At 35.7% G+C, this 27,054-nt stretch overlaps 1 protein-coding gene, 1 non-coding gene and 1 pseudogene across 8 annotated transcripts in view; 2 read left to right on the top strand and 1 right to left on the bottom strand.

Moving 5' to 3' along the window:
* Positions 1 to 27,054, bottom strand: part of Rabgap1 (RAB GTPase activating protein 1) — a 163,358-nt gene that overhangs the window by 25,803 nt on the left and 110,501 nt on the right. For all 7 annotated transcript variants that reach the window (XM_071600918.1, XM_027944609.2, XM_071600919.1 and 4 more), the window contains 6 exons: positions 12,080 to 12,193; positions 8,795 to 8,869; positions 5,602 to 5,727; positions 4,865 to 5,008; positions 3,134 to 3,175; positions 2,769 to 2,897 (listed from right to left, as the gene is read on the bottom strand). In XM_071600918.1, the coding sequence (XP_071457019.1) occupies positions 2,769 to 2,897; positions 3,134 to 3,175; positions 4,865 to 5,008; positions 5,602 to 5,727; positions 8,795 to 8,869; positions 12,080 to 12,193 (630 nt within the window). The remainder of the gene's footprint in view (positions 1 to 2,768; positions 2,898 to 3,133; positions 3,176 to 4,864; positions 5,009 to 5,601; positions 5,728 to 8,794; positions 8,870 to 12,079; positions 12,194 to 27,054) is intronic.
* Positions 14,754 to 14,827, top strand: Trnaa-ugc (transfer RNA alanine (anticodon UGC)). Its single transcript has one exon. It is a non-coding gene; the product is annotated as a tRNA-Ala (tRNA).
* Positions 17,113 to 17,873, top strand: LOC114094063 (COP9 signalosome complex subunit 2-like; annotated as a pseudogene).

The raw sequence follows: 27,054 nt of genomic DNA, 5'->3' as shown, positions 1-27,054 counted from the left end.
TGTAAACAAGAAATGGTGGTAATAATGAAATACAGTGAGATTGGGCTCTTAATGATGAAGGCTGATCAGAGTGTCAGGATATACTTTAATGTGGAGTGTGAAGATGTCAAGTGTGAGAAAGAGAAGTCAAGGACGACAATGAGGTTTTTGGCCTAAGCAACCAGATACCGCTAACTAAGATGGGGACACTGAAAAAGAAGGTTTTAGAGGGAAGACATTAAGAGCAAAAGAGATGGCACCTTCTTGTGTGCTGAGCCAGGTTGAGGTAGAAAGAGTGACTCTGAATCTCAGAACTTATTTGGGCCTATGCTCTGTGCAATCCATTTGCTTTAAACTTTTTACTGCACAATGTCTGATGCCTGTTAGAAAAACTAGAGAGGAAGTGATAGTAGTAGCCATTATTTCTTTTCAGGCATTGTAAAGAAAAAAAAAAAAAAAAAAAAAAAAAAAATATATATATATATATATATATATATATATATATATATATATATATGAAATTGTAGCTAACCCTTACCTCACACACACAAGCTTAGCCATAGTACCTGATGCATGGTGAACTATCATTAAACGTTAGCCATAATATCTGTGATGTATAATTTTAATCTGAATGGAACTTTAATGATAATTTGAATTTTCAGAAGTTCTATTTCTTTTTGTTTTCAAATTCTCCAGTCACTTTATATTGTGCCTTCTATTGTTTCTTGGGTTAATAGGTAGAGTTTTTGTATCCTCCCTTCAATAGGCCAGGAAAAAAGTCCCACCTATGTGGAGGTCTCAGATTTAAATGCCTATTAAGGACCTGAAGTCATATCTACTATGTATGTGTGATCATTAAAACCCTAACAACACGGTTCCATATTCCCTTGGGATGCTGACGTATGAATTTACACACATTAGTTTTGAGCTACTTTCTTTTGGGCACCCTGTACATCCATCTATCTTTTTTTTTTTAAATTGTTTTTTTAGTTGTAGTCAGACACAATACTTTTATTTTATTTATTTACTTTTATGTGCTTCTGAGGATCGAACCTGGCACCTCACATGTGCTAGGCGAGCGCTCTACCACTGAGCCACAGCCCCAAGCCTCTCTATCTACCTTTTTTTTTTCTCCAAGTTCATTTAAGTATTTGAACATCTCTTGGGTTGTATTCTGTCTAGCCTCTTTGTGTTCAAAGAATAAAGGTAGTCTGAATTAGCTCAATTTGATACTTAATCAGAACCAGCAGTTCCATATTATTTTATTGAAGGGAAAATGAAACCTTACACAGAGGTGAAGTAACTCTTGAATCCAAACCCCTGCTCTATTTTGTAGATAGTGAAGCTGCCCCCACATCTGCCTTGACACATGAATCTTAGTTCTACTTGAGGGTACAATTATGTCATATGTATGTACCTTATAGAAATCTGAATATAACAATTTACTCTATCCCTGCCTACACCCTGAAATTCCAAACTAAACTTTCAATTATTTTTTTCTTTCTTAAAAAATACAACTTTATTAACACATGAGCAAAAGGCAATAATGTTTTTACCTTAAAAGAATTAAACATGTCATAAAAGCTATATGAAGTAATAAAATCAAGTGGGGATTCTCACATATTATTAGTTTCATTTTAGGGAATTTAGGGAACTTCTAGCGTAACAACAAATGCTGGAAGTAAAAGGACAATGCAAGAGAAATCACGAAAGCTAAATTCTGCCACTAACTAGGTGTATGTCAAAGGGGCTACCACTGTTGCTGTGTTTTGGTTTCTTTTCAAAATGGGGATGGTAATATCATTCCTAGAATTCAGGAAGTGGGGCAATGAGATTGAATTTAATGACTATATAATACAGTCATTATATATACTATATAATACGGTCATATACAGTCATCCTTCAGTGTCTTGGGAGACTGGTTCCAGGATCCCCCTTGGATAGCAAAATATGAGGATGCCCAAGTTCCTTCTGTAAAATGGCATATTATTTGCATATAACCCATGCATGTCCTCCTATATACATCAAGCCATCTCTAAATAACTAGTAATACCTAATACAATGTAAATACTATATAAATAGTTATTATGCTGTATTGTTTAGGGAATAATGACAAGGAAAAAAGCCTACATGTATTCAGTGCAGACCTATTTTTTTTTTTTCCTCTGAATATCCTCAATCTGTGCCTGAACTAAAAGATGTGGAACCCATGGATACAAAGGACCGACTGTATATGAAAGAATTTGGAAAGCAAAACATGATGTCATACAAAAGAAAACATCATTATTTATCATAGGTTGTTCATTCCTAATCAAAAATACTCTAAAGTCTGAAACTTTCTGAGAACCAACACGATGCCACAAGTGGAAAACTCCACCACACCTGACCTCATCTGATGCATCAGTCAGATGCACTAAAAATACTACATAAAATGACCTTCAGGCTGTGGGTAAGGTATATATAAACAAATGAATTTGGGATTTAGAAAGATCTGCAATCCCAAATATTATGCTACCAACCATTTGGAATAAGAGATATACATGTTACAAATGTTAAAAGAGTTTCATCAGGAAAAGTGAGAAAATTAACTGAACAAAAGAAGTCTTTTTTTTTTTTTTTTTAAATATTTCTTTTAGTTGTAGGTGGACACAATATCTTTATTTTGTTATTTATTTTTATGTGGTGCTAAGGATTGAACCCGGTGCCTCACACATGCAAGGCAAGTACTCAACCGCTGAGCCACAACCCCAGCCCCATAAGATTCTTAATTAGTGCAAAAATTATTTTACCTTCATGTTACAAGCTAATTCCATTAGTTTTTTTGCATTTTCTTCTGAGCGGTATCTTTTAGGAAGCTGAACTCTGAAGAACTTCAAGGCACCTTCAAAGTCTGTCAATAGCAGGTCATCCTTGGAAGTCTTGAAGACAGAAAAAAATACAATCACGGAATAAAAAGGTTCGCTGTGAAGATGCCTGGGAAGCTTTTAAAATCGTGCATTTTAAAAATACCCAGAAGATATTTCTTCTTGTTTAGCCACCTATGCATATTCACCATCAGTGAAAATATCAGAGCACAGCAACCACTTAGAATGAGACTAAGACTAATAGAGCCAGGGTGTGTGCCAGGTAATTCATCTTATGAATAAACACGTACCTTTAATAATCCAAGGGCGACATTAAAAATAACACTTATTCCCTGAAAGAGAAGGTAAAAAATTTTTTCAGTGTCATATGTGATACATGTGGTTAGTCCTCAGATTAGCCCACGATTTTAGAGAAATTATGAAAATATAAGTTAGGAAATGAATTATCTTGGAAAATAAAAATTGTAGGGTTATCACTGAAAAGTCACTTAAAGTCAACCCATTCTCCTGGTTTTCTCAGAGAAGAGCTTTTCTAGCCCTATATTCACATCTGATAAGAAAGAATGCTTCTCCAAAGTAGGCCATGATTTCAAATCGAAATATGAGAATTATAAAACTGTGAATGACCAAAAAATAACTCCTGGTGGACTTGCCCTGTATATTGGGCTACCCCAATCCCAGTACATAAATCCACTGAGCTCTAGATCCCAGACCTGTGTCTGCTCTGAGCTCCTTCCAGTCTGCCTCCTCTTATCTAACCAATCTGGGAATCATGGAGGCAAAGAAACTATGAAAAAGGCATTATCATCTGTGATCAAGTTAAACACTTTGCCTCAGTTTCCAAAACTAATATTCTCCTAAGGGTTTTCTGAGATAATTAGTTGCAAAGTTTATGTAAATTACTTAGCAAGCCACCTGGCCTTTAGTAACTATTTAACAGATGATTGTTTCTAATTATGAAAAACTAGACATAATTTAAAGTTTGGAGATCAGAAATTGGTTACATAAATTATGGCATACCCAAATAATGGGGTGCTGGGTAGCAAGTAATAATAATGGCATGTTGGTAATATAAGAATGAATGAGGCTAACAGATATAAATTCCTTATGGATTTTTGTATGCTTTGAATATGCCATAATGAGACAAAATGGACAATATAGGTACGTGTGTTCACAGATGTTCAAGTATTTGAAATGAAAAAACAGAACAGTATATATAGCATAATTATGTTCTAAGATGTATATACATTGAACCATAACATTATGTGTGTCCCAAATGGAAAAACACAGTATCCCATATAGAAATTATAAACATGAATATAAACACACAAAAAAGGTTGAAAGGACACATACCTAAATATTAAAGTAGTTAACTTTTAGACAGTGGGACCAGAAGTATTTTAACTTTTTGCTTATGTTCTAAAGTTTCTATAATAAAGATTTTATTTTTATATTTAGTTTTTTCTTAAATACACACATTACATCTCAAAACCCAAAACTCGGCAAAGACTGTTCTTTACTCTGAATCACTCTTCTGTTTAATAATATATCTCCCCAGATTTAGCAAATTCCTACCAAGCTTTAAAAAACAGGGTGAAACAGTCATATAATGAAGTTTTGGCCAATTTGTAGAAGATTTCTTAAAAAGGGAAGCACTTGCCCCCACTCCACTCTTGGCCATAATAAAAGATATGAAGGCTGGAGCTCTATTCCATTTAAGGATGGAACCTTCTGCCTTCTTTTACCTGAGAAAGAAATCTCTGTTTTAATTAGTCACTGTTATTTTGAGTTTCTTTATAAAATGCAGTCAAGCCTAACTCTAACTAATACAAATGTCTACTATATCTTTTCTCAACAGAGAGCACTTCAACAAATGTGAGTAGTATTCGCTCAAGGAAGGTTCACTTCAGCCTGGATTTCCCAGCAACAAAATAACATAACTTAGAATAAACTCTTGACAGAGCTGACACAGAAAGTATGCTGCAGACAACAGTCAAAGTGCTGTGGCCTCTAATACACACCTCACATAAAAGCAGGTCGATGATATGGAAGACCATGTAGAGAGGGAATTTTGCAGTGAAAAGTGTAAGGAACCACTGGGAGGCATACATGTGTGCTTCAAGGCTGATGTCCAGGAAGTGGCTGTACAGGTCAGGGATATATTCCTGAAATAGCAAACCTCTAATTAGTTTTGGGCACATGTGTAGCCATCCTACTCCCTCTTAGGAGGCTCATAAATCTGCCAGAAATAGGGCAAAAAAATCATATACTTGTGTTCTTCAAAAAATCTCTGAAATGCTCAGAATACTTATCATCTGGTATTAAGCTGGCACTCAGCCTCTTTTCCAGACCACAAATTAGCTCTAAAGAAAGAAGGAATCCCCACATGGTGACAAGTATTTGGAAAGCCAGTTTTTCTTTCCAAGATATGAAATGTTTGGGAAAGTTGTTTGGGAAAGTTTGTTTCACTTTTGTTATGAAATTCCTAACCAGCTTCACAGCCGTGGTGAGTGAGCACTTCTTGACTGAATGTGCTGTGACAAAGGGCCTTACAAAGTCATTTGCTCTTTCGGCTGTTTTTGAGACTGAAAAATCAGCTCACTCCATCAGGTTCACATTATGTTAATCTTGACCTCCTCACCACAGTGAGAACTGACAGAAACAAAACCTGTTCTTAATCAAGGATGATACTGAGTCCTCAATCTAGTTCTCCCTACCCTGCTCTTTTTATTGAAGGCAAGCTGGTTTCTCTTTTTACCTGCATGAGGCGTTCCAACTGGGAAAATTTGCAATGCAAATCTTCAAAGTTTTGCTTGAAAAGTTCCCTGAGACCATAGTCAAACATGATCTTGACCAGAACACTGAATGCCTGTTCTTCAGGCATCTGTAACAGACAGGCAACCAGGGAAAAGTTATAAAACATACACACAAGTTTTCTCAGTATAGTAAATCCGTCCTTCTATTGTCTTACCAGGAAATGTAGTTTGCAGAACCTCAGGTCTAAAGTTTTGATTACTCAGGCAAGAAATGAATGTTCAATGATGCCTACTCTGTGTCAGCACTGTGCCTGTCCTCAAGGAGCCTCCCGTACAGCTAGGATATAGTAACTGTAATATGAATTAGGTAGAAGGATCAGTGAGAACACAGGACAGGAAGATCTGCATCTGCCAGAAGTCAGGAATAGGCTTTGTGGGGAGGACAGGAATTGAGATGAGTTTAGGAACAGGCTGATACACAGAGAAGGTTTCATCTTTCCTAAATCATGAGACCTCCATTTAATCATTGTACTTCCCTTAGGTGCCTTTATTTTCTAGTAAATTTTTTTTTCTTCTCCATCACTATTGAAAACACAGCTTGTTATAAAAGAACATTACACATGTTAAGGCTTACCATAATGCCTGAAGTATCAAAGGAATGTTTGCAGTACAGCTAAAAGTGCTACAAAACCCCTGTTTTACTTCTATTTATAAATAATACATATTTATAATAATCTATTTATACTAATAGATACATCTTCATAGCTTTATGGGAAAATATTTCCCTGAGAACCTAGCAAGATGTCTAGTTTTCAAAACAGAAGAAAAGCACTGACAATGTTATTTAAGGCTTGGTATGACAGCAACAAGCCTTTCAAAAGTTGGGAAGGTGGGCAGGCTTCTGTGGAACAAGAGTAGGGAGGTGAGGTAAGTACAGAAATCACTGAGAATAAAGAGGACCAAAGAGCAAACCAGATTAAGGAATAAATGAAAGAAACATAGCAGATTATTCAATAGATCAGATCTTTTGAGGTCTTCATCACAGAAGGCAACTTCACGTTCCCACATGTGAGAGAAGTGGCCTGACCCACACAGGATTTCTGATTCTCCTCACATTGAAACAAGCATTGATCTTCACACTGTAGCAGGCAACAGAAGTTCAAACCAAAACCGGGGGAATCTGGGAAAGCCATTTTCCATGGGTTATAGTACTTAAGTGGGGATGTCACTGGACTGAGGTTGCAAGAGAAACAACACAGGCTTGTGAGACCAAGATAAAGTTTGACTAAAACAACCAAACAAAATTTTAAAAACTTGACCTCTTTATTAATATCACAGCTTTAGCATATTTGTATATGAACTCTTTATTAACATCACAGCTTTTTATACAATCAAAATACTACCAAGCTGGGTTCACAATGGAGAAGAGTTACAAAGCAGCCTTTGCTTTACCTGTATTACAACCTACACAATATAGCTCCCAACCCTTCAGTGGCTTCCTGCTGATTAGAGAAACAACATGAGATCCTAGCTTCCAGGGCCTCCTAGGGGAACCTTTGCTTCCCTCTCCAGCTCCTACCCCTTCCTCCCTCCATGCAGGATATTCTAGTTACATTCTTCCAATTCCTTCCATACACAAGTGGTTCCCCATTTCAGGGCTTCTAAATACTACACTATTCCCTTTGCCAGTGATGCTCTCCTCTCCACGCTCATGCTTTTAAAATAGTTTATCTCCACAACAACTTAAAAAGGAAAAAGTAACACTGAAAAGTTCAAAACAGAGTAGCACCCCTTTTCATGTTTCAGGGTATACTGCAAGGCTACCTCCCCAGAGAAGCCTTTAAATCTAAATAAGGCTCTCTGTTACAATCTTTCATTAAACGTTTTATTTTACCTTCACAGTAACATGGAAATTTGTACGATTATTTCCTTACAATTAGGAGAAGTCACTAGCATTACACCCATTAGGATGAAGATCATGTCCACTACTCATTCACCTCTGACCTCCAGCACAGCACTTAAAACCCCTTTGCTGACATCTCCTATGTGGTATTCTTGCCACACATTTCAACTTAATCATGAGGAAATAATTAGATAAATTAAGAATATGGGACATTTTACAAGACGACTTTTGAGTTTTTCAAAACTATCAATGGCAGGAAACACAAAAGAGGAAAGTGGGCCAGTTTAGATTAAAAGAAAAAGAGAAATAATAAGGAAATACAATATCTGAATCTTCCCTGGATAATGATTAGAAAAAAAGGACTGTAAAGAACTTTGCCAAGTAGACAATGGGAAAAAAAATGAACGTGGACTGTGACATTACTGAATAAACATGGCATTTTTGGATGTGATCATTATATTATGGTTATGCTATAGAATGCCCATGTCCTTACAAGTCACATGCTCAGAATCTCATTGTTTGCTACTTCCTTTCAAAAAATAAATTCATGGTGCAAGCCTGTAATCCTGGCAGCTCAGGAGGCTCAGGAGTATCCCAAATTCAAAGCCAGCCTCAGCAACCCAGCTAGACCTTAAATAACTTAGCAAGACCTAAATAAAGAAAGGTTCAGTGGTTAGAGTGCTCCTGAGTTCAATCCCTGGTACCAAAACAAAGCAAAATTCAATTATTTTTTTCCAATAAAAAATAAAATGTGTGTGTGAAAGAGAAAAAGAGATGCAGAGAGAGACAAGAAGAGAAATCAGTGTGGAAAACACTTATTGATAATAGATGGAGAGTACTCTAGAACTCTGAGTGTTCACCTTTACATTTTTCAACTTTGTTTTGGCTTTAAAAGAAAATTAAAAATCTGGAGGGTAAAGGTCTTTGTGAATAAAGGCATGAATAAAATGGCAATAAAGCAAGCCAAGTTCTCTGCCTTCTTCTCACCCCAATACATAAATCCCCAAACAAACATTAATGATAGTGGCTCCTTTAGAGACAACAGAGTATCCCCAAGGAGCCAACCAATACTAAAATCTACCCAATTTTCCTAGTAATAAAAAGAAAGTCTATCATTGTACTAGTTTTCAACATTTGTCATTTATTCTCACCATGTTTCTCTTGTAGTTTCCAGATACAGGAGTTAAAACTCCTAGAGTCTGGCCAAACCCAATAAGACTATCCTCCAGCCTGTAGATAAGTATAAGCTAAGTCTACCAGGTGTAAATCATAGGAGAGACCTAATTACTCACATGGAGAAGCAGCACAGCAGCAAGAAATGACTGGCCTTGACAATAGCCAATCTCTTCATCATATACAGAATAAGCCTGAGGAGGGGGGAAAAACAAGAAATTTAAAGGAATGCAGTGACTCATGGGCCATGGTTGCCCTCTAGGATCTTGAACACAGAAGTCTGGAGGATGCTACAGACACTCCACTGGGGCATTTGGATGACCAATGAATGGTGCCAATACCTCTTTCCAATTGCAATTCTTTTTTTACAATAAACAGAACTGTCATCACACCACTTCCTGTGGCCAAGGAGTGGAGATTAAGCGAAAACCATTTTGGGGCATTGAAAAAGGTTCTGAAAATTTGTGATGGCTCATGCTGTACCCTAGAGATTCCCCTCTTCTCTGTCTGAAAAAATGCAGTCTTCCTACAAGCCCCTACCATATTCTAATTACCGAGCACTAATTCCTCTCTTCTCTTTGCTTCTGTGGCACTTACTACATCCATGGTTATTATAGCACTTACCACACTGCATTTTATTATTTATTTATTTATTCTTATTGATTTTTTTTAAAAAAAATAAATGATAGTGGAATTCATTACAATTCTTATTACACATATATAGCACAATTTTTCATATCTCTGGTTGTACATAAAGTATGCTGACACCAATTCGTGTCTTCATACATGTACTTTGATAATGATGTCCATCACATTCCACCATCCTTGCAAATCCCCTGCCCCTCCTCCCTTTCCCTCCCACCACTCTGCCCTATCAAGAATTCATTTTTTCTTCCCATGCTCCCCCTCCCTACCCCACTATCTTCTCTCTGGATTGAAGATATTCTGAGGCCTGGGATGATGTCCTATTCAACCTAGGCAGCACCTTACATATAGCAGGCACTTACTAACACTGTTAATGTCACTCATTTTTCTTTCAGGGAAAAAGTCTTTTGGCAAAGACACCAAAATATAATTCTTCCCCTAATGTCAGCAATAACTTTTCTGGTAAAGGGGAATACATTTGTGGGTTCCTCTGGAATCCTATTTTTTTTGGCAGGAGATGATTATTACCATCTCCTCTGAACATTATCTTAAATGATTAGTAGTAGCAGTTCTAATGTAGAAAGAGAATCCCTACAGATTCAAGATGTTCTTCCCTATTTAATAAATTTATATCTGGTGAAACTTTATTCTCCACCTACTTTTTTTGTAGTAAGGTTCCTGTGTCCCAAGAAAACAATTTAAAATTGGGTATGTTTAAATTATCTCTTAGCAAAATGTGATGCCACTTCTTATCAGATAATAATCTAGTTAATACATGAACAGGTTTCATCATTATCTTTTAGTGAAACTATAGCTTTTAAACATACATATAATCATGCTTTCATAAATTCAGATAGAATCAAATGTAATTCTATTAGATTTCCCACTTTATCACAGCTTATCTGATGAAAGGGATATAGGTTGGGAGAAACATATACTTTTCCAAAGACAGGATATGCAAAGAGGGCTTTAAGAAATGATCTGTTTATGATACAAGTAGATACCATTTTCCATCTAACAAATTATTACAAATGAACAAATGCTGATTCCAAAGTTGTTAAGACTGTGTTAAAAACTGGTAGTAACACATGCCAACATAGCTCTTTGTGTGGGGAATATACATAAATTCAGAATACTGGTCAACTTTTATGACTGTCTTAAAATTTTCATAATAAAACATGTTTTAAAATAAACTCTATTTTAAGACTCATTTTTTCGATGTACTTGACATACCCTGACACGGAGACTTAAGACTGTGAGCTAAGCTAGATTTGAGAACACCAATGCAGTTATGACAGCTGCTACTTTCAGATGGAAGGGATCTCCCAGGGGACAGTGCAGAGCTGGAGAGAACTACCAAGTGAACACCCAGGGGAGGGACTCTGTCATAAGGTCAGGCAGAGAAGGAGAGCAGGAGAAGGAGTTGGTGAAGTTGTGAGAGGTGAGAGTATGACCAGTCAAGAGGAGACAGCCGCAGGGAAAATCACCGAGAGATTCGGGCTGGACTGCAGGACTGAGATGGGGGACCAGAGGTTTCTTTCTGTAATAAGACGAGGAATGACAAGAGTGACTACTTAAGTGGAAAATACAACTAAGAAGAGAAGTTAAAAAGGCCAGGTACATGCCTGTTATCCCAGCAGCTCAGAAGGCTGAAGCAGGAGAATTGCAAGTTTAAAGCCAGCCTTAGCAACTTAGGGAGGCCCTAAACAACTCAGCAAGTCCCTGTCTCTTAAAAAAAAAAAAGGGTTGGGGGACAATAGTGTGGCTCAGTAGTAGAGCACTTGCCTAGCATGTGTGAGGCACTGGGTGCGGTCCTCAGCACTACATATAGACAAATATTGAGTCCATCTACAACTAAAAGAAAAAGAAGTGGCTATATCAGACAAGATTAAAAATCTGAGCTATGTGTGTCTTACATAGAAATTTAAATTAAATTTAAGAAAAATTTGTCAACTCTAGCTATCCTCTGAGTTCATACCATATTCTTCATCATTGGAGAGTCCATCCTTTATTGCTATCCTATCCTAAAACCAGTTGTTAGTTTTTCCTTCTCCATCATAAAATTCTAAGTTCCTTAAGGACAGGTGTCTACTACATAATTGATTTTGAATAATTACTTGATTAATTCTGTGGGGGAAAAAAGACTAAAAACTAGATCTAGCAAAAAGACTAAAAACTAGTTCTAGTTCTAGGTCAAAGTTGAAAAACTGGTCCCAATTTTTTCTTTTATCTCTATATCTCTGATATATCATTTTCTTTTTGAAAACGAGATTCCTGAAGTGAAACAGGCTATCATTTTCTTTACAGTGCTCAGGTACAGACCTTCTGACAGAATTCAGTATTTTCCACCATGGTGCAGCGCTATAAATCCACCTGGATGCATACTGGCACTTCCCACTATTGGACTATACCCAATGTGAAAAGTTTAGGATGTACAATGTAAATACTGCAAAGAAGATTGCTATGTTACACGGCTCTGAGGTTCTTAATATATAAGCAAGAGTATAAATAGGGATCCAGGGGACTGTCATCTGAAAACCCTAACTATAAGGGAGAAAAAAAAAGTCTCTACTACTAATTTCTAATTATTCCTGTTCTTTAATGAATCTAAAATTATGTTGATACCTTTATTTTATAGCCTTTTCTCTCCTTTCTGCATTCTTGACCATCAAATACGAACTACACTTTGTGGTCATATAATTTCAAAGAACAAGAACGCCATTCAAAATGGAATTTTTTTTTTTTCTGACATGAAATACCTTGCATATTTTATATAAGGAATCTTGTCCATCTCCTCCTGTGTCCTTGAAATAATCATGGGCTGGAAATGTCCGGTTAATATCCCGTGTGATAGCACTGTCCTGGGGAGACTCCTGTAGAAAAACATAAGGGAAGAGAAGGTTTAGTGGGTCAGTACTATTGATACTTGTTTGGTTTATAAAACACGGTCTTTTCTTTTATATATTTTAAAATGCTGCAAAGATACACATGTACACATGCATGTCCATAGTCACTGCCTCTCTAGGGCTAATCACGTAAGGCAAAGTAAAAGCAAATGTTAAGGGGTTGTGGGAAAATGAAAGACAAGCAACTCCTTTACTCTATAAACCTCATTTTATATTCCATATTTAATGTAAAGAAGTGTAGCCGGTGACCTTTCTATAGTAAGAGAGAAAATGTGATATTCAAAATCAGTTTCCCATAGAAAATACTATATCTGACTTCAAAAGGCGGAGGGGTAAGGTGTTTCTGTTAGAATAACTGATGACAAAAAGTGCTACTTTCTTAAACAACAAAAAAGCAAATAACCCAATCAACAAATGGGCCAAGGACTTGAACAGAAACTTCTCAGAAGAGGATAAACAATCAATCAACAAATACATGAAAAAATGCTCACTATCTTTAGCAATCAGAGAAATGCAAATTAAAACTACTCTAAGATACCATCTCACTCCAATAAGAATGGCAGCCATTAAGAAGTCAAACAACAATAAGTGCTGGTGAGGATGTGGGGGGGGGGGGGGGAAGGTACACTCATACATTGCTGGTGGGACTGCAAATTGGTGCAGCCAATTTGGAAAGCAGTACGGAGATTCCTTGGAAAGCTGGGAATGGAACCACCATTTGACCCAGCTATTCCCCTTCTCAGACTATACCCAAAAGACCTAAAAAAGAGCATACTACAGGGACACAGCCACATCAATGTTTACAGCAGCACACTTCAAATAGCTAGAATGTGGAACCAACTTAGATGTCCTTCAATAGATGAATGGATTAAAAAAATGTGGCATTTATACACAATGGAATATTATTCAGCACTAAAAAATAACAAGATCATGGCATATGCAAGCAAATGGATGGCATTAGAGCAGATATATGCTAAGTGAAGTTAGGCAATCCCTAAAAAACAAATGCCGAATGTCTTCTCTGATATAAGGGGGGTGACTCAAAATGGGATAGGGAGGAAGAGCATGAGAAGAAGACTACCACTAAATAGGGAAGACAGGTGGGAGGGAAAAAGAGGGAGAAGGGGAGTTGCACGGAAGATGGAAGGAGAACCTCATTGTTATACAGAATACATATATGATGTTGTGATGAGAAAAAGAAAAAAAAAGTGTGTCACATTAGATTGGATAGAGAGAAAGGATGGAAGAGGAGGGGAGGAGTAGGGGGATAGGAAGGGCAGCAGAATAGAATAGACAATATGATTGATGTATGTACATTCCATGTATGTATTATATGTCAAAATACATTCTGCTTATATGTATGACTAAATAAATAAATCGTATGGTTAAAAAAAAAAAAAGAAAAAGAAAAAAAAAGTGCTACTTTCATTGATCCTTGAGCATGAAGCCCATGTACCAGTTGTCAAATGAAAAAGAGAATTTTCTTAATTAGGGTTTGTCCTTGGAGCAAATGGCATAAGAATGTATGTAGCAATCAACATGGTATGAAACAAGATCACCAAATGAAAAGGAATTTAAACATGCTATGAGAAAGTATTCTTTGTTTTTGCCAATGGAGAAAAACTGCTTCCTTTTCTATAATGAGTTAACTAAAACTGAACAAATGATAGTTAGGAATCCTTCATGAAACATACCAAGCACCCAGCTATTTCTAATTCCTTCCCTTGTTAAACCCTATTTGCTCACATGCTAAAGAACTTCAATAATGCACTGCCTTCTTAGCTAAGAAACAGACTTGATTCTTCTTGATAAGAATTTATCATAAGCAGCATACTATTCAAGAGCCTGGATGGTATTCTGGTTTTAACATGAAAAATGAAAGTGATAATTTTTTTCTTTCAGTAATTTCTCTAGCCTTTGGGATAATCATGTTCCTAGGGCCATGAGTATCTTACAATTGTGAAATTTGAACTGAAAAACTTTATATACTTTTTTTTACTGGTTCTTTTTAGTTATACATAATATACATAACATTAGGATTCACTTTGACATAATTATAAAAGCATATCATTTGTTCCAATTCAATCCCTAGTATTGCCCCCTTTTCCTTTCCTCCTTCCTCCCCATGATCCCTTCTCTCTATTGAACTTTCTGGAATTTACTTAGGCTTTTTTTTTTTTTTTTAAATGTTAGTGTCTTGTGGATATACATGATGATGAAATTCACTGTGGTATATAACATATGAAGCTTATGTTTTAAAAGTTCTGATAAACTACTTATTCCTGCAAGACTGCCAAACTGCTTTATTGGCACATGTTATTACTAGTTATTAACACTATTTTAATAACAGTTAAGGCAGTTCAAGACTCTGTTAATCCCTGACAAAAGGAAAAAAAAAAAAATCAAGGTAAGACCCAAGACTACAGCAGCTTACTGTATGGTGGCAGATTCCAGGTGACAACCCATAGATAGGGTACTGAATCAGAGCTAGGAATAGGGACTACCTGCCTGAGTTGAGGGAGACAGCTGGGGATATGGCTCAGTTGGTAGAGTGCTTGCCTTGCGTGCACAAGGTCCTGGGTTCAATCCCCAGTACCACAAAAATAAACAAATAAATAAATAAAAATGAGTTGGGGGAGACAGGGAAAGAACAATCTCACAGGTGGTGTTTGTGGAGGACAAGGAGGCTAGAATGTGTGATGCATAGGACTAAGAAAGGAAGATGAACAGAGAGCTGCAGAATTACCTAGAAAGGTCCCTATAAGTCATAAATCATTAAAAAAAAAAAAGATAAACTGGGCACTTCATCAAAAATTTTTAAATCTCACTATCTCACTATTCAAAAAGCCACTGTTAATAACATGAAACCGTAAGCCACAGACCAGGATGAAATACCTATAAAATATATATATCTGATAATGGAGTAATGAACTCAGTTTTAAAGTGAACATACACGGGCTATGGTTGGGGCTCAGTGGTAGAGCACTTGTCTTGAATGTGTGAGGGACTGGGTTCAAATAAAACAAAAAATAAACAAATAAAACAAATTGAACATACAATGTAAAACAGAACACAGATAAAATCATGGACATGAGCATATATTACACGGTAGTGAATAAAAAATTTTTTATGTTTAACAAATCTTTAATTTACCAATAGATCAAACAAACAACAATGGACTGACCAGGTATTAGTACATTTTTCATTGATATAACAAAACAGCAGAGGCTAGATATTTTAGAAAGAAAGGGGTTATTTGGTTTACAGTTTTGGAGGCTGCACGTCCAAGATCAGACACCTACCCACTATGGGTTCAGTTTCTGGTGAGGAGTCACTTGACTGGGTCACCATGCAGCAAAAGGCACCATGGTGGGAGCACATACAAGAGAGATCATGTGGCAAGACAGGAAGCAATTCACTCTCTCAGGAACTATCTGGGGTCCAATGAGGACAACCTTAATCTTCTCCTAGGGCAATACCACCAATGACATAACCATCTCCCACTAGACCCCACCTCTTAAAAGATACCACCAATACTTAACATCACTACAACGAGGACCAAGGTTCTAACACATAAAACTTTGTGGGAAAAATCACAACTAATCCACAGCAAACCATGAGTACTAGCTTGAATCTTTAAACTAGAGCATGATCAAGAGTTTACATTACCCTTAGCATCATGAAGAGAATAAATGAACTAGAATTCATTTAAAATTAAAAATTTCTGCTTAAAAATACCATTAAGAGAAGAAAGCGGAGCTGGGGTTGTAGTTCAGTGGTGGAGTGCTTGCCAGACACCTGTGAGACACTGGGTTCTATACTCAGCACCACATAAAAATAAACAAATAAAATAAAGGTATCGTGTCCATCTACAACTAAAAAATAATTTTTAAAAAGAGAAGAGCAAGCAATATATTTATACACACACAGAACTGAAAGAGAAAGACAACTTAATAAAAAGGACACACTTGACACTTTGCAGAAGAAAATAGACAAACACAAATAAATAAATGAAATAAATGAAAAGGTAGAGAAATGCTAATTTTAAACCACAGTGAGACACCCAAACAAGATGTCTGCAAAGGGAGAATGATTGCTCATACAAAGATGAGGAGGACTACTACTTGGAATACTTATGGGATTTCTGAAAATCAGAATTCTAATTTGAAAGTGTTGTAGAAAAAAAACATCATGGGGCTGGGGATGTGGCTCAAGCGGTAGCGCGCTCGCCTGGCATGCGTGTGGCCCAGGATCGATCCTCAGCACCACATACAAAGTTGGGTCCTCCGAAAACTGAAAAATAAATAATGAAAAAGAAAAAAAAAACATAAAAGGGATAGTAAGCAATCGCTGAAGAAGCCTGGAACTTGGAAAAAAAAGTGGAGGCTTAAAGTACTAACTATGCTTAATATGAATTTCTAACCAGCAAAACTTTCCAGAATTGATATTCTCTCTTTCTGGAACTGGGGATTGAACCCATTACCACTGAGGAACACCACCTGCCCAAGACCTTTTTTATTTTGAGACAGGATCTTGCTAAGTTGCTGAGTCTGGCTATGAATTTGCAATCCTCTTGCCTCAGACTACCGAACTGCTGGGATTATAGGTCTGTGCCACCATGCCTGGCCAGACATATATTATTACTGATCTATATTCAAAATGAAGTTTTAAGAAATTTTGTGAAAAAGTCTATTAATTCTTTTGTTTTTTTGGGTGCTGGAACCCAGGATCTTACACATGCTAAGCAAGTGCCACTAAATTCTACCCCAAGCCAAAGCTTATTAACTCTATTCTTGAATTATACCTCCATCTGAACATTTGAAATTCTAAGGAAAATTCTTAATGGAAAGGAATTTAGAATTGAAAGGAAAAGAAGTGATAGGAATATGAAAATCTTTGATTTTTTTTTACACCAGTTGCATCAGTTTTACCAGACTAATGATAGAGAAGACAATCTGAAAAAGGATATAATTACTAGAAAAAAATATTATTTGGAAATTTAAATGCACATAGGATGGAAAAAAATTGAAAACACTCTATAATTGTTCAGTTTTCATCAATCATCCCTTATCTACTGATCATGGGAGCCAGTGAAGAATGAAAGGGTAAAATGCCCTCAAGAGAAGGTCAGTTTGAAAATTCACATACTGAATTTCTGAGGACTTCAAGAATGATAATAAACTAAGAAGTTCCATGTGAACCATTTGCTTAAAATATTTGGTCTTAGGAAATATATTGAAGAATTTGGAAGAAATCCATTTGACTTACCAGAGGTCAAGCCATACAAAAACGATCTAGAAATTCTAACAATGACAAATTTAGTAAGTTCCTACCAGAATAATGACATCATTAAATTTGAAAAGGTTCTGAAAACAAATCACACCAACATTAAGGATGATCCCTTTCCTAAGAGAACACAACAAAGATTTCTTGCAAAACATTCTAACTAAGTGCTTATAAAATTAAACCTGATTCAAGAACACATATTCTTTTCATTCCGAAGAAGTAAAACATAGATGTAGCTGATGTAAAAAGCTTGTGGTATAATACATGGTGCATAATACTATTCATGAGCAAACTGATCAAGTCAAGCAGATACATCCTCTCAACCTGCTGTAAATGCAAACTTTCAAAGAACAAGGAATGAAAGGCAAAACTATCGTCAAGTTATATGTCCTGACAATAAGTTATGGACATTATAACAGAAGTGTTTTTTTCATCAACTAGTTTTGTTTTGGCTGTTTCATCTATCTCAAGAAAAACAGCCTCCATCTCCTTAAGAAAACAAAAATGCCACAGGATTATACAATACTGATATCTTGTGAACTTAAAAGGTCAGATAGCAAAAATTCTTGGCTGACAATCCCAAAAAACCAAAGGCCAAATGTTCTCTCTGATATGCGGATGCTAACTCACAAAAAGTGGGGTGGGGAATGGCGGGGAGTGGGTAATAGAAATTCACTGGATTAGACAAAGGGAAACAAAGGGGAGGGGGAGGACAGGAATAAAAAAAAAAAAAAACAGAATGAATTAACTTCCTATTTTCATATAGAAATACAGGACCAGTGAACTCTACATCATGTACAACCACAGAAATGGGAAATTATAATCCATGTATGTATGATACATCAAAGTACATTCTACTGTATGTATAACTAAAAAGAACAAGTAAAAATTGTTTTAAAATAAACAGTAGAACAGCAACAACAAAATTCTTGGCTGAGCAGGCCATTCAGTGTTGCAAGTATTCAACTGTTCCTTTGTAGAGCAGCCATAGACAATATATAAATAAGTGAGTGCTGCAATGTTCTAATAAAATTTTATTTATTTACATAAACTAGGGATATGGTAGATTTGGCCCCCAGGCAGCAATTTGCCAACCCCTGATATAATTATACTGCACAGTAATTTGTCATGGGCAATATGACCAGAGAGATTTTTTTCTCATGATTTTAAATGCAATTACATGCTACTGTTGATTAATTTTACACATTTTGCCCAGAAACTATCACAAATAACCTGCTATAATTTGAAATGTATACCCCTTTAAACACCTGCTTTTTTTCATGTAGTAATGTATGTTAAAAAATATTTGCTGCATCTTGCAAAAGTCAACTCTTCAAAAGTCTTGTATATGCAATGTAGTAAAGGTTTAAATGAAACTCTGTAATTATAGTGATATATTTTCCCTTACATTTTAAGCAACAAAATAAATTATATATACAGCTCAGAAACTGTAAACATATACAATGACACACATTTGACTGACAAAAATTAAAAAAAAAATACCAAATATTGATGAGGACATAAAACAACTAGAACTCTCACTGATAAGGGTGTATGTAAAGTGATTCGACTACTTTGGTAAATTACATGGCTGTTTCTTATAACATTAAATATACATCTATGCTGACCCAGATATTCAACTCCGAATAACTTTATTTCTAAAATAGTCCAAACTAGAAATCCCAAATGTCCATCAACAGAAAAAGAGATAAAATCATATATTCATACTATGAAATACTACCTGGCAGCAAAATGAACCTCTAATACATGTAATGACATAGATGAATCTCAAAATCATTATGTCTAGCAAAAGTCTATGGTGATAGAAATCAGAAAGTGGTTACCTGGGGTGCTGATGCTATAAAGAGACAGGAGGAAATGATCTCAGACAATAGAAATGTTTATACTTTCTTTGGCTGGTAGTTACACAGACATTTACAACAGTCAAAGCAAATCAAACTGAACACTTAAAAGAAGTATACAGTTTTATTGTATGTAAATTGTACTATGCTTACAAAAACACCAATCTCATTCCCCACTGGTTGCCATCAATATTTCTTAAGACTTCTCTATTTCTACTAAAGAAAGTTTTAGCACCTGTCATTCAGGCCCAGAACTTTACAGGTTTCTGATAACAGCTCCCATAAATGATCACTGATCTAGAGATTAGTACAGTATGGATTCTGTCTCTTCCTATTCACATCCAATGCACCACCCAAGGCCAGGCCTATGTTTTTATGGAGAATAGTAGATAGCCTGAATGAATGCCTTTGTTCATATAACAAAATACCATAAACTAAGTCACTGAAACAACAAAGTTTTTGCCCAGAGTTTTGAAGCCTGGGAAGCCCAAGATCAAGATGCTGGTAGATTTAATGTCTGCTGAAGGTCACCTTTCTGGGTCTTTAGATATCACCTTCTTGGCGTGTCCTAACTCTTTGTATGTCCTAACAAGGTAGAAGGAGCAAGCTGGATCTCTGGTGTTGTTGTTTGTTTAATTAATTTTAACAAACTTATCATCCCACTCCTGAGGATTCAAACTTATGATTTAATCACCTCTCTGAGGCCTCCTTTCCTCCTACCATCACACTGGTAATCAGGTTTCAACATACAAACTCAGGGGAGCATAAACAATACAGACCGCAGCAATGACCTTCTCTCTTTGCTTCTATCAGCATGACTATGTCAGATAATTTTATTTTTAAATATTTATTTTTAGTAGTGGTAGTTGGACACAATTAACTTTAATTTATTTATTTATATGTGGTGCTGAGGATGGAACCCAGGGCCTTGCACGTGCGAGGTGAGCGCTCTACCCCTGAGCCATAACCCCAGCCCCTGTGTCAGATAATTTTAATTTCTTAAAGCACAGTCCAATAAGATCATTTTGGTCATGAGTATCAAGATGAAGTATATGTGAAGTCAAACATTGTGTTGTATGACCTTGAATCCATCCCCAGTACCAAACACAAACAAATAAAAAACTGTCAAAGTCATCAAGCGGGGGGCTGGGGCTGGGGCTGGGGCTCAGCAGTAGCATGTTTGCCTAGGATGTGGTTACTGGGGACCCACAGGGTGCACTATCACTTGGCTATATCCCTAGCCCTTTCTGTTTTGAGACAGTGTCTCCCTGAGTTTCTTAGGGCCTTGCTAAATTGCTGAGGCTGGACTTTTGAATTAGCAATCCTCTTTACCTCCATCTCTTATTTTCTAAGAGACTTTTTTCTTGGTCCTAAATATGGTTCTCTTAGTATTATGTGATAAAGCAATGGTGAGACTTTCTTAATTTCTTAAATTTTAAAGCTCTTTGAAAATAGTTCTTGCAGACAAAAAGCTAAGGAAATGATAACATTTGTGCTTTACTCTTCTCATCCTGCTTTTAAAAGCTATTCATTCACAAGTTCAAAACTCAGGGGTACCACTTCTGTAATCTTTCTGGATGACTATTTTTATACCTTACTGTGAGAATTGGCCCTCTGGGTAACTTCTCAGGATTTATAAGGTATTGGGAACTGGAGGAAACCCTTTGAATAGATACTCTTTGTAAACCCAAGTTGAAAAATAGAAAGCTAATAAGAAAGGCAGGAAGAAAAAGAAAGTACCCAAACAAAGAAAATGCAGTGGACAGCTGCCCTGAGAAATAACCAGCACAGGAAAGATTATATTTTCTAAGTTGCTTGTTGCCCAAAGAAAAATTCTTCTTAAGACTAATCCAGAATGTATTAGTATCTATAGATGCTTTATTAAAAGTCATCTTGTAATACTGAACAAAACAAAATAAAACCAACCCCCCACCAAAACCCCACTCCAATACATTATAACATACCTATCTTTACTGTGTGCTTGTGAGTGTGTGTGTGTGTGTGTGTGTGTGTGTAAGGTATTAGGGATCAAACCCGAATTCTTACCCATATTCAAGTCCATATTCTTAACCCAAATAAAAGCAAATCTACTACTACTGTGCATGCTGGGTAAGCCTTTTACCACTGAACAACATCCGCAGCCTTTTATATCTTTTACTTTGAGACAAGGTTTCCCTAAATTGCCCAGGATGGCCTCAAAATTATGATCCTATTGCCTCAGCCTACAGGGTAGCTAGTGATCACTAATGTGTCCCACCACACATAGCTTTTATAATATATTCTGCAGGAATAAAACAACAATTCATTGGATACATCTTCGTTTTAAGTTAGACATCATTACCCTAAGTACATGTATAAGACACAAATGGTGTGAAAATACTTTGTGTACAATCAGTGTCTTGAAAAATTGTGCTCTATATGTGTAATATGAAATGAATTGCATTTTGCCATCATGTATAACAAATCAGAATTTAAAAAAATTAAAAATTCAGCAACAACTTGTTAAAAATGATTTGAAGACCAAGTTTTATTAAGTGTAATTTCAATTCATGTTTAGAAGTAAAACTGATTTAGAGAACAAAATAAAGAACAAGACTGTTAAACCTATGAAAACAGATGTACCTGTTTTGGGAAGACCAAGATGGTCCTAAAAAATCTGCAAAATCTGGAAATTTTATTTCAACAGGTCACATTACATCTAATAGCATTTCTAATTTTATAGAGCCAAAAAAAAAAAGGGATAAAAAAATTGTAATAATTGATTTGCCTTCTAAAATCAAACACTATACTCTTCTTTAAGAAATGTCACATAAGAATTATGACACAATAAAAAGAAGTTATGTACAGTGTGATCAGCCTGGGATTTCATGAACAGACTTGTGGCTACCGTAAATTCTTTGATACTGTATGCAAAGTTTTGTGTGCAATTTTCTTAGCAGAGTATTCAGCGCTTTTAACAAATCTACTAGCATGTTAAGCTTCATTAGGGTCAAGATTTGTTTTGTTTTTTTATCTCCAACTCAGGAAGAAAAAAAAAAACACGTAACATACAGGAGGCACTCAACAAATACTTGTTGAATATTAATTTTCAAGGGGATATAGAACAGACAATAGGATTCAGAGTCACTTACTTACAAGTAATTTCTTATTGACAAATGCATTTTCACAGACTTGACGCATCTAAATCTAGCTCATATTCTTACCCCAAATAAATATATTATAAAAATGAAACTATTCCCTTCACATTTTGAACTGTAAGTAGCATTTAAATTCACCAGTAGATAATGTATGTTTTTTCTTCTAAATTCTTCTAATTAAAATCTACATAGGGCTGGGATTGTGGCTCAGGGGTAGAGCACTCACCTAGCACGGGCGGACCCAGGTTCGATTCTCAGCACCACATAAAAATAAAAGCATTGTGTTGTGTCCATCTACAAAAAAGATTCTCTCTCTCTCTCTTTAAAAAAAAAAAGTAAAATAAGAATTCATACCCTATTTGAATCCAATGTATGATACATGATATGTCAAGATCATTGTAATGTTTTGAGCAACTAATAAAAAAAAAGTCTACATAAAACAAACTTTGAAAATGGGCTTTTTGGCTGGGCATGGTGGTGCACGCCTGCAGTCTCAGCTACATGGAGGATAAGGCAGGAGGACCCCAGATTTCAGGCCAGCCTCAGCAATTTAGTGAGATCCTGTCTTAAAAAAAAAAAAAAAAAAAAGCCTAAGCCAACTGCCCCTGGGTTTGAAAGAAAGAAGGAAGGAAAGAAAATAGGCCTTTTCTTTTTAATCATACGAAGTGCTTCCTTGGATGAAGGCTGTCCAATGTTTATCAAAAAGGAGAAAAACTAAGACCCGTCTCTAATAACATGTAGATAGAGACATATATGATGTTCTTAAATATAAAAAAAAAAGTATGTCAAATCTCAATGAATGGCTCTGCTCTTCTGTATGTTACAGGGGAGAAAAGGCTATTTCTTCTAAATATCAGGTATCCTTCACATGTATCTTAATGATTTCAGATTTTTTTTCTAAAGAGAGAGAGAGAGAGAGAGAATTTTTTTAATATTTATTTTTTAGTTTTCGGTGGACACAACATCTTTATTTTATTTTTATGTGGTGCTAAGGATCGAACCCAGTGACCCGCGTATGACAGGCTAGTGCCATATCCCCAGCCCAATGATTTCAGATTTTTAAAAATCAGTATTTTTGTTGGGTGTAGTGGCACAAGCCTGTGATCCCAGTAACTTGAGAGGCTGATGCAGAAGGATTCAAAACTCCAAAGCTTCAATACATCAAACACAGACCAGACTGGAATAATATTTACCTGAACATGGGTAACTTAAAGGCAATTCAAAAGCTGGCCACAATGTGTGCATAGTGGACACAGACAAGGAATGAAGAAAATGGAATACAGATGCTCTCCTTGCTCACAATGTCATGTATAGGACACACTCTCTGGGGTTAGGCACTTCTATCTAAAAACCGCCTCTTCTGCTTACTAATCTGCATGAGTCTGGGCAAGTCACTTACTAATCTGCATGAGTCTGGGCAAGTCACTTACTAATCTGAACCTTTTCTATCCATAAAATCTATGCAATTTCCCCTGGCTTATCAGAAGCAAAAGAAATATGGCACAGAAAGTAGGTGGCATAAGGCCTGATACATCAGTGGTAACTCTTTCCCACAAGATTTGAGATTTATGATGCTGGCCCATTTCCAATTTGGGAGAGATGCCAAGGGACAAAATGTGTATTTGGCAGGTTTTCCTGTTTGGGATTTAGTGCCCTGTGGGGGAATCTATAATCACAGTAAGTAATTCTGAAATCTATTATATATTATCAACATTATACTTTATTATAATCATGTGAAATTTTAAAGAAGATAAACCCAGTAGCAAAAAACCTGACACTTATAAATATAATACAGTAAGAAATGTTTTTGTCTTTTTAGCTTATAAATCATACTAATCCAAACACACTGTAGAGCTCAATATGAAATACTTTTGCTAATTAACCTTTTTTTCTTTTTTTTGGTAGATCATTTGTCAGAGGTAAAATCCACTTGGGTTTCCACATTATTACTGTGATTTAGGAAGTTCTTCTATATCAAGACATTGCTAGCAAAAAGATTTCATCTCATTCCAGTTAGAATGGCAGCTATTAAGAATACAAACAACAATAAGTGGGTGAGGATGCCGGTGGGGGGAAGGTACACTCATATACTGCTGGTGGGATTGCAAATTGGTGCAGCCAATGTGGAAAGCAGTATGGAGATTTCTTGGAAAATTGGAAATGGAACCACCGTTTGAACCAGCTATCCCTCTCCTCCGTCTATACCCAAAGGACTGAAAAACAGCATACTATAAGGGACACAGCTACATCAATGTTTATAGCAGCATAATTCACAACACCTAAACTGTGGAACTAACCCAGATGTCCTTCAGTAGATGAATGGATTAAAAAATGTGGCATATATACACAATGGAATATTACTCAGCAATAAAAAGAGAATAAAATCATGGCATTTGGATGGAATTAGAGAAGATAATGCTAAGAGAAGTTAGCCAATATCCCCCCCAAAAACCCAAATGCCGAATGTTTTCTCTGATATAAGGATGCTGACTCATAGTTGGGTAGGGAGGGGGAGCATGGGAGAAATAGATGAATCTTAGATGGAGCGGAGGGGTGGGAGCGAAAGGGAGTGGGCAGGGGATTAGCAAGGATAGTGGAATGTGATGGATATCATTATCCAAAGTACACGTATGAAGACACGAATTGGTGTGAATATACTTTGTATACAACCACAGATATGAAAAATTGTGCTCTATATGTGTAATAAGAATTGTAATGCATTCTGCTGTCATATATAAATTTAAAAAATTAATTAAAAGACTATCAAATAATTTTGCAACTCCAAACATCTCTACACTTTCTTTACTTCCCCCAGTAAACAATTTATCCCAAACATGCAAAACAAAAGGCAACCATGTATTGTCATTAATGAACTATCACAGAACCTTTACTGCAGAAGCCAGACTTGATAAGCCTGTTCTAGAAACATTTGCAAAACAGCATCTCTAAATTTTATAATTTAAAACTATATTAGCTGAATGGTTACTTAAGTATTATGTTGACTCTATGGCATACAATGTAACAGAAAAGTAACTGACTTCTTCAGAAAAGATGGCTATTTAATAAAATAATGTACTTCTATTACATTATTTTAGTCCAAATATGGCAGTATAGTGCCCTTCTAAAAATAAGTCCAAATCCCAAGTGATATGCAGCCCTTTAGCTACGTTCATTTCCTTTTAGGGCTCAAGTTTCCCACAGGAAAATTATTCAATGTTTCACAGAACTATTCCAAATCATGTATAGACAAGGCTAACTGCAAGGCCTAACTTTTCCTAAGTGACTATTACTGATTGTCCTTCACAGCAACCCATCATAGGGAGGCCCAACAGGCAGGAAATACTCAAGATTGTCATGTGTGTTCAATGACAAAAGTGAACACACACGGTGCCACTGAGTAAAAAAGGTGATGGTGATGGGGGCTGGGGTGGGAGCATGGGGGGTGGAATTTATGAGTCAGCCAAATCAGAAGGAACAGAATTTCTATGCACAAAATCATATTCCAAACAAATGATTCTGATAATTTAAAGTACTTCATTCAACTTTATTATTTATGATACTGAGTAAACTGCTTATTAATACAGCTTAACACTGATTGTATTATTTGACTTATTCGTTTGAGGGCTGTATAAAGCATCATGTATCATGAATAAAAATATCCTTAAAATCACCCACAACTAATATACAGTGCTCATTATGCATACTACCCACACACAGGATCAAGTATCACATTCTTTAAGCTATATTTCCACATAACCTAATTAATTATGATTCTAAAAATGTTTATCAATGTTTTCTGTTTTGTTTCAAAAAGTCAGTTTCTTCTGAAATTAATAAGTTTAAAGTCAGATTAAGTGTGCCTATTGAGAAGCAAAAATAAACAGCCCCTTAAAAATAGCTAGACTTATTAAAACATAATTACAACTCTATAGAAGTTTCCTGCTCTTAAAATATTTTTAAAAATTACTTTATATATAGAGATACGAAAAATTGTGCTCTATATGTGTAATAAGGATTGTAACGCATTCCACTGTTGTCATGTATTTAAAAAAAAATAATAAAATCAATTAAAAAATTAAATAGGAATGTATGTTTTAAAGACAGTGGTTCCAAAATATTTCTATCAGCAAATTGCAGAACTGCATTCATAATTCTGTACAAGGTTTGTATTCATATACATATTCCAGATGAAAGGTATATATTCTGAAAATCAATGTTTATTTTAGTTATATGTTTTTATATAGCTTTCAGGTAAAAATTATATTTTCTGGAGCCCAAAGGAATAAAAAAAAATCGGTTTAAGATTTTAACTTTTCTAATGAAGAATTAATCTTGAGAAACAAATATTTAAATCTATATTATTTTATCATTAATATATAAATTATTAAGCAAACTAGATCTTTTTCTATCAATCTAAAAACTTAAAACTTATCACACAGGAAATCATTCAGTCAAAGAACTAGGATCTATGTATTAAAGGGCCCTCCTAGGATTAAATTCTTATATTCTTCTACTTAAAATTCTTGGAAAACAAAAACTTTAA

This window comes from Marmota flaviventris, chromosome 13 (assembly GCF_047511675.1).
Source record: "Marmota flaviventris isolate mMarFla1 chromosome 13, mMarFla1.hap1, whole genome shotgun sequence".
Classification (NCBI taxonomy): domain Eukaryota; kingdom Metazoa; phylum Chordata; class Mammalia; order Rodentia; family Sciuridae; genus Marmota; species Marmota flaviventris.
This window is presented reverse-complemented; position numbering and strand designations above follow the sequence as displayed.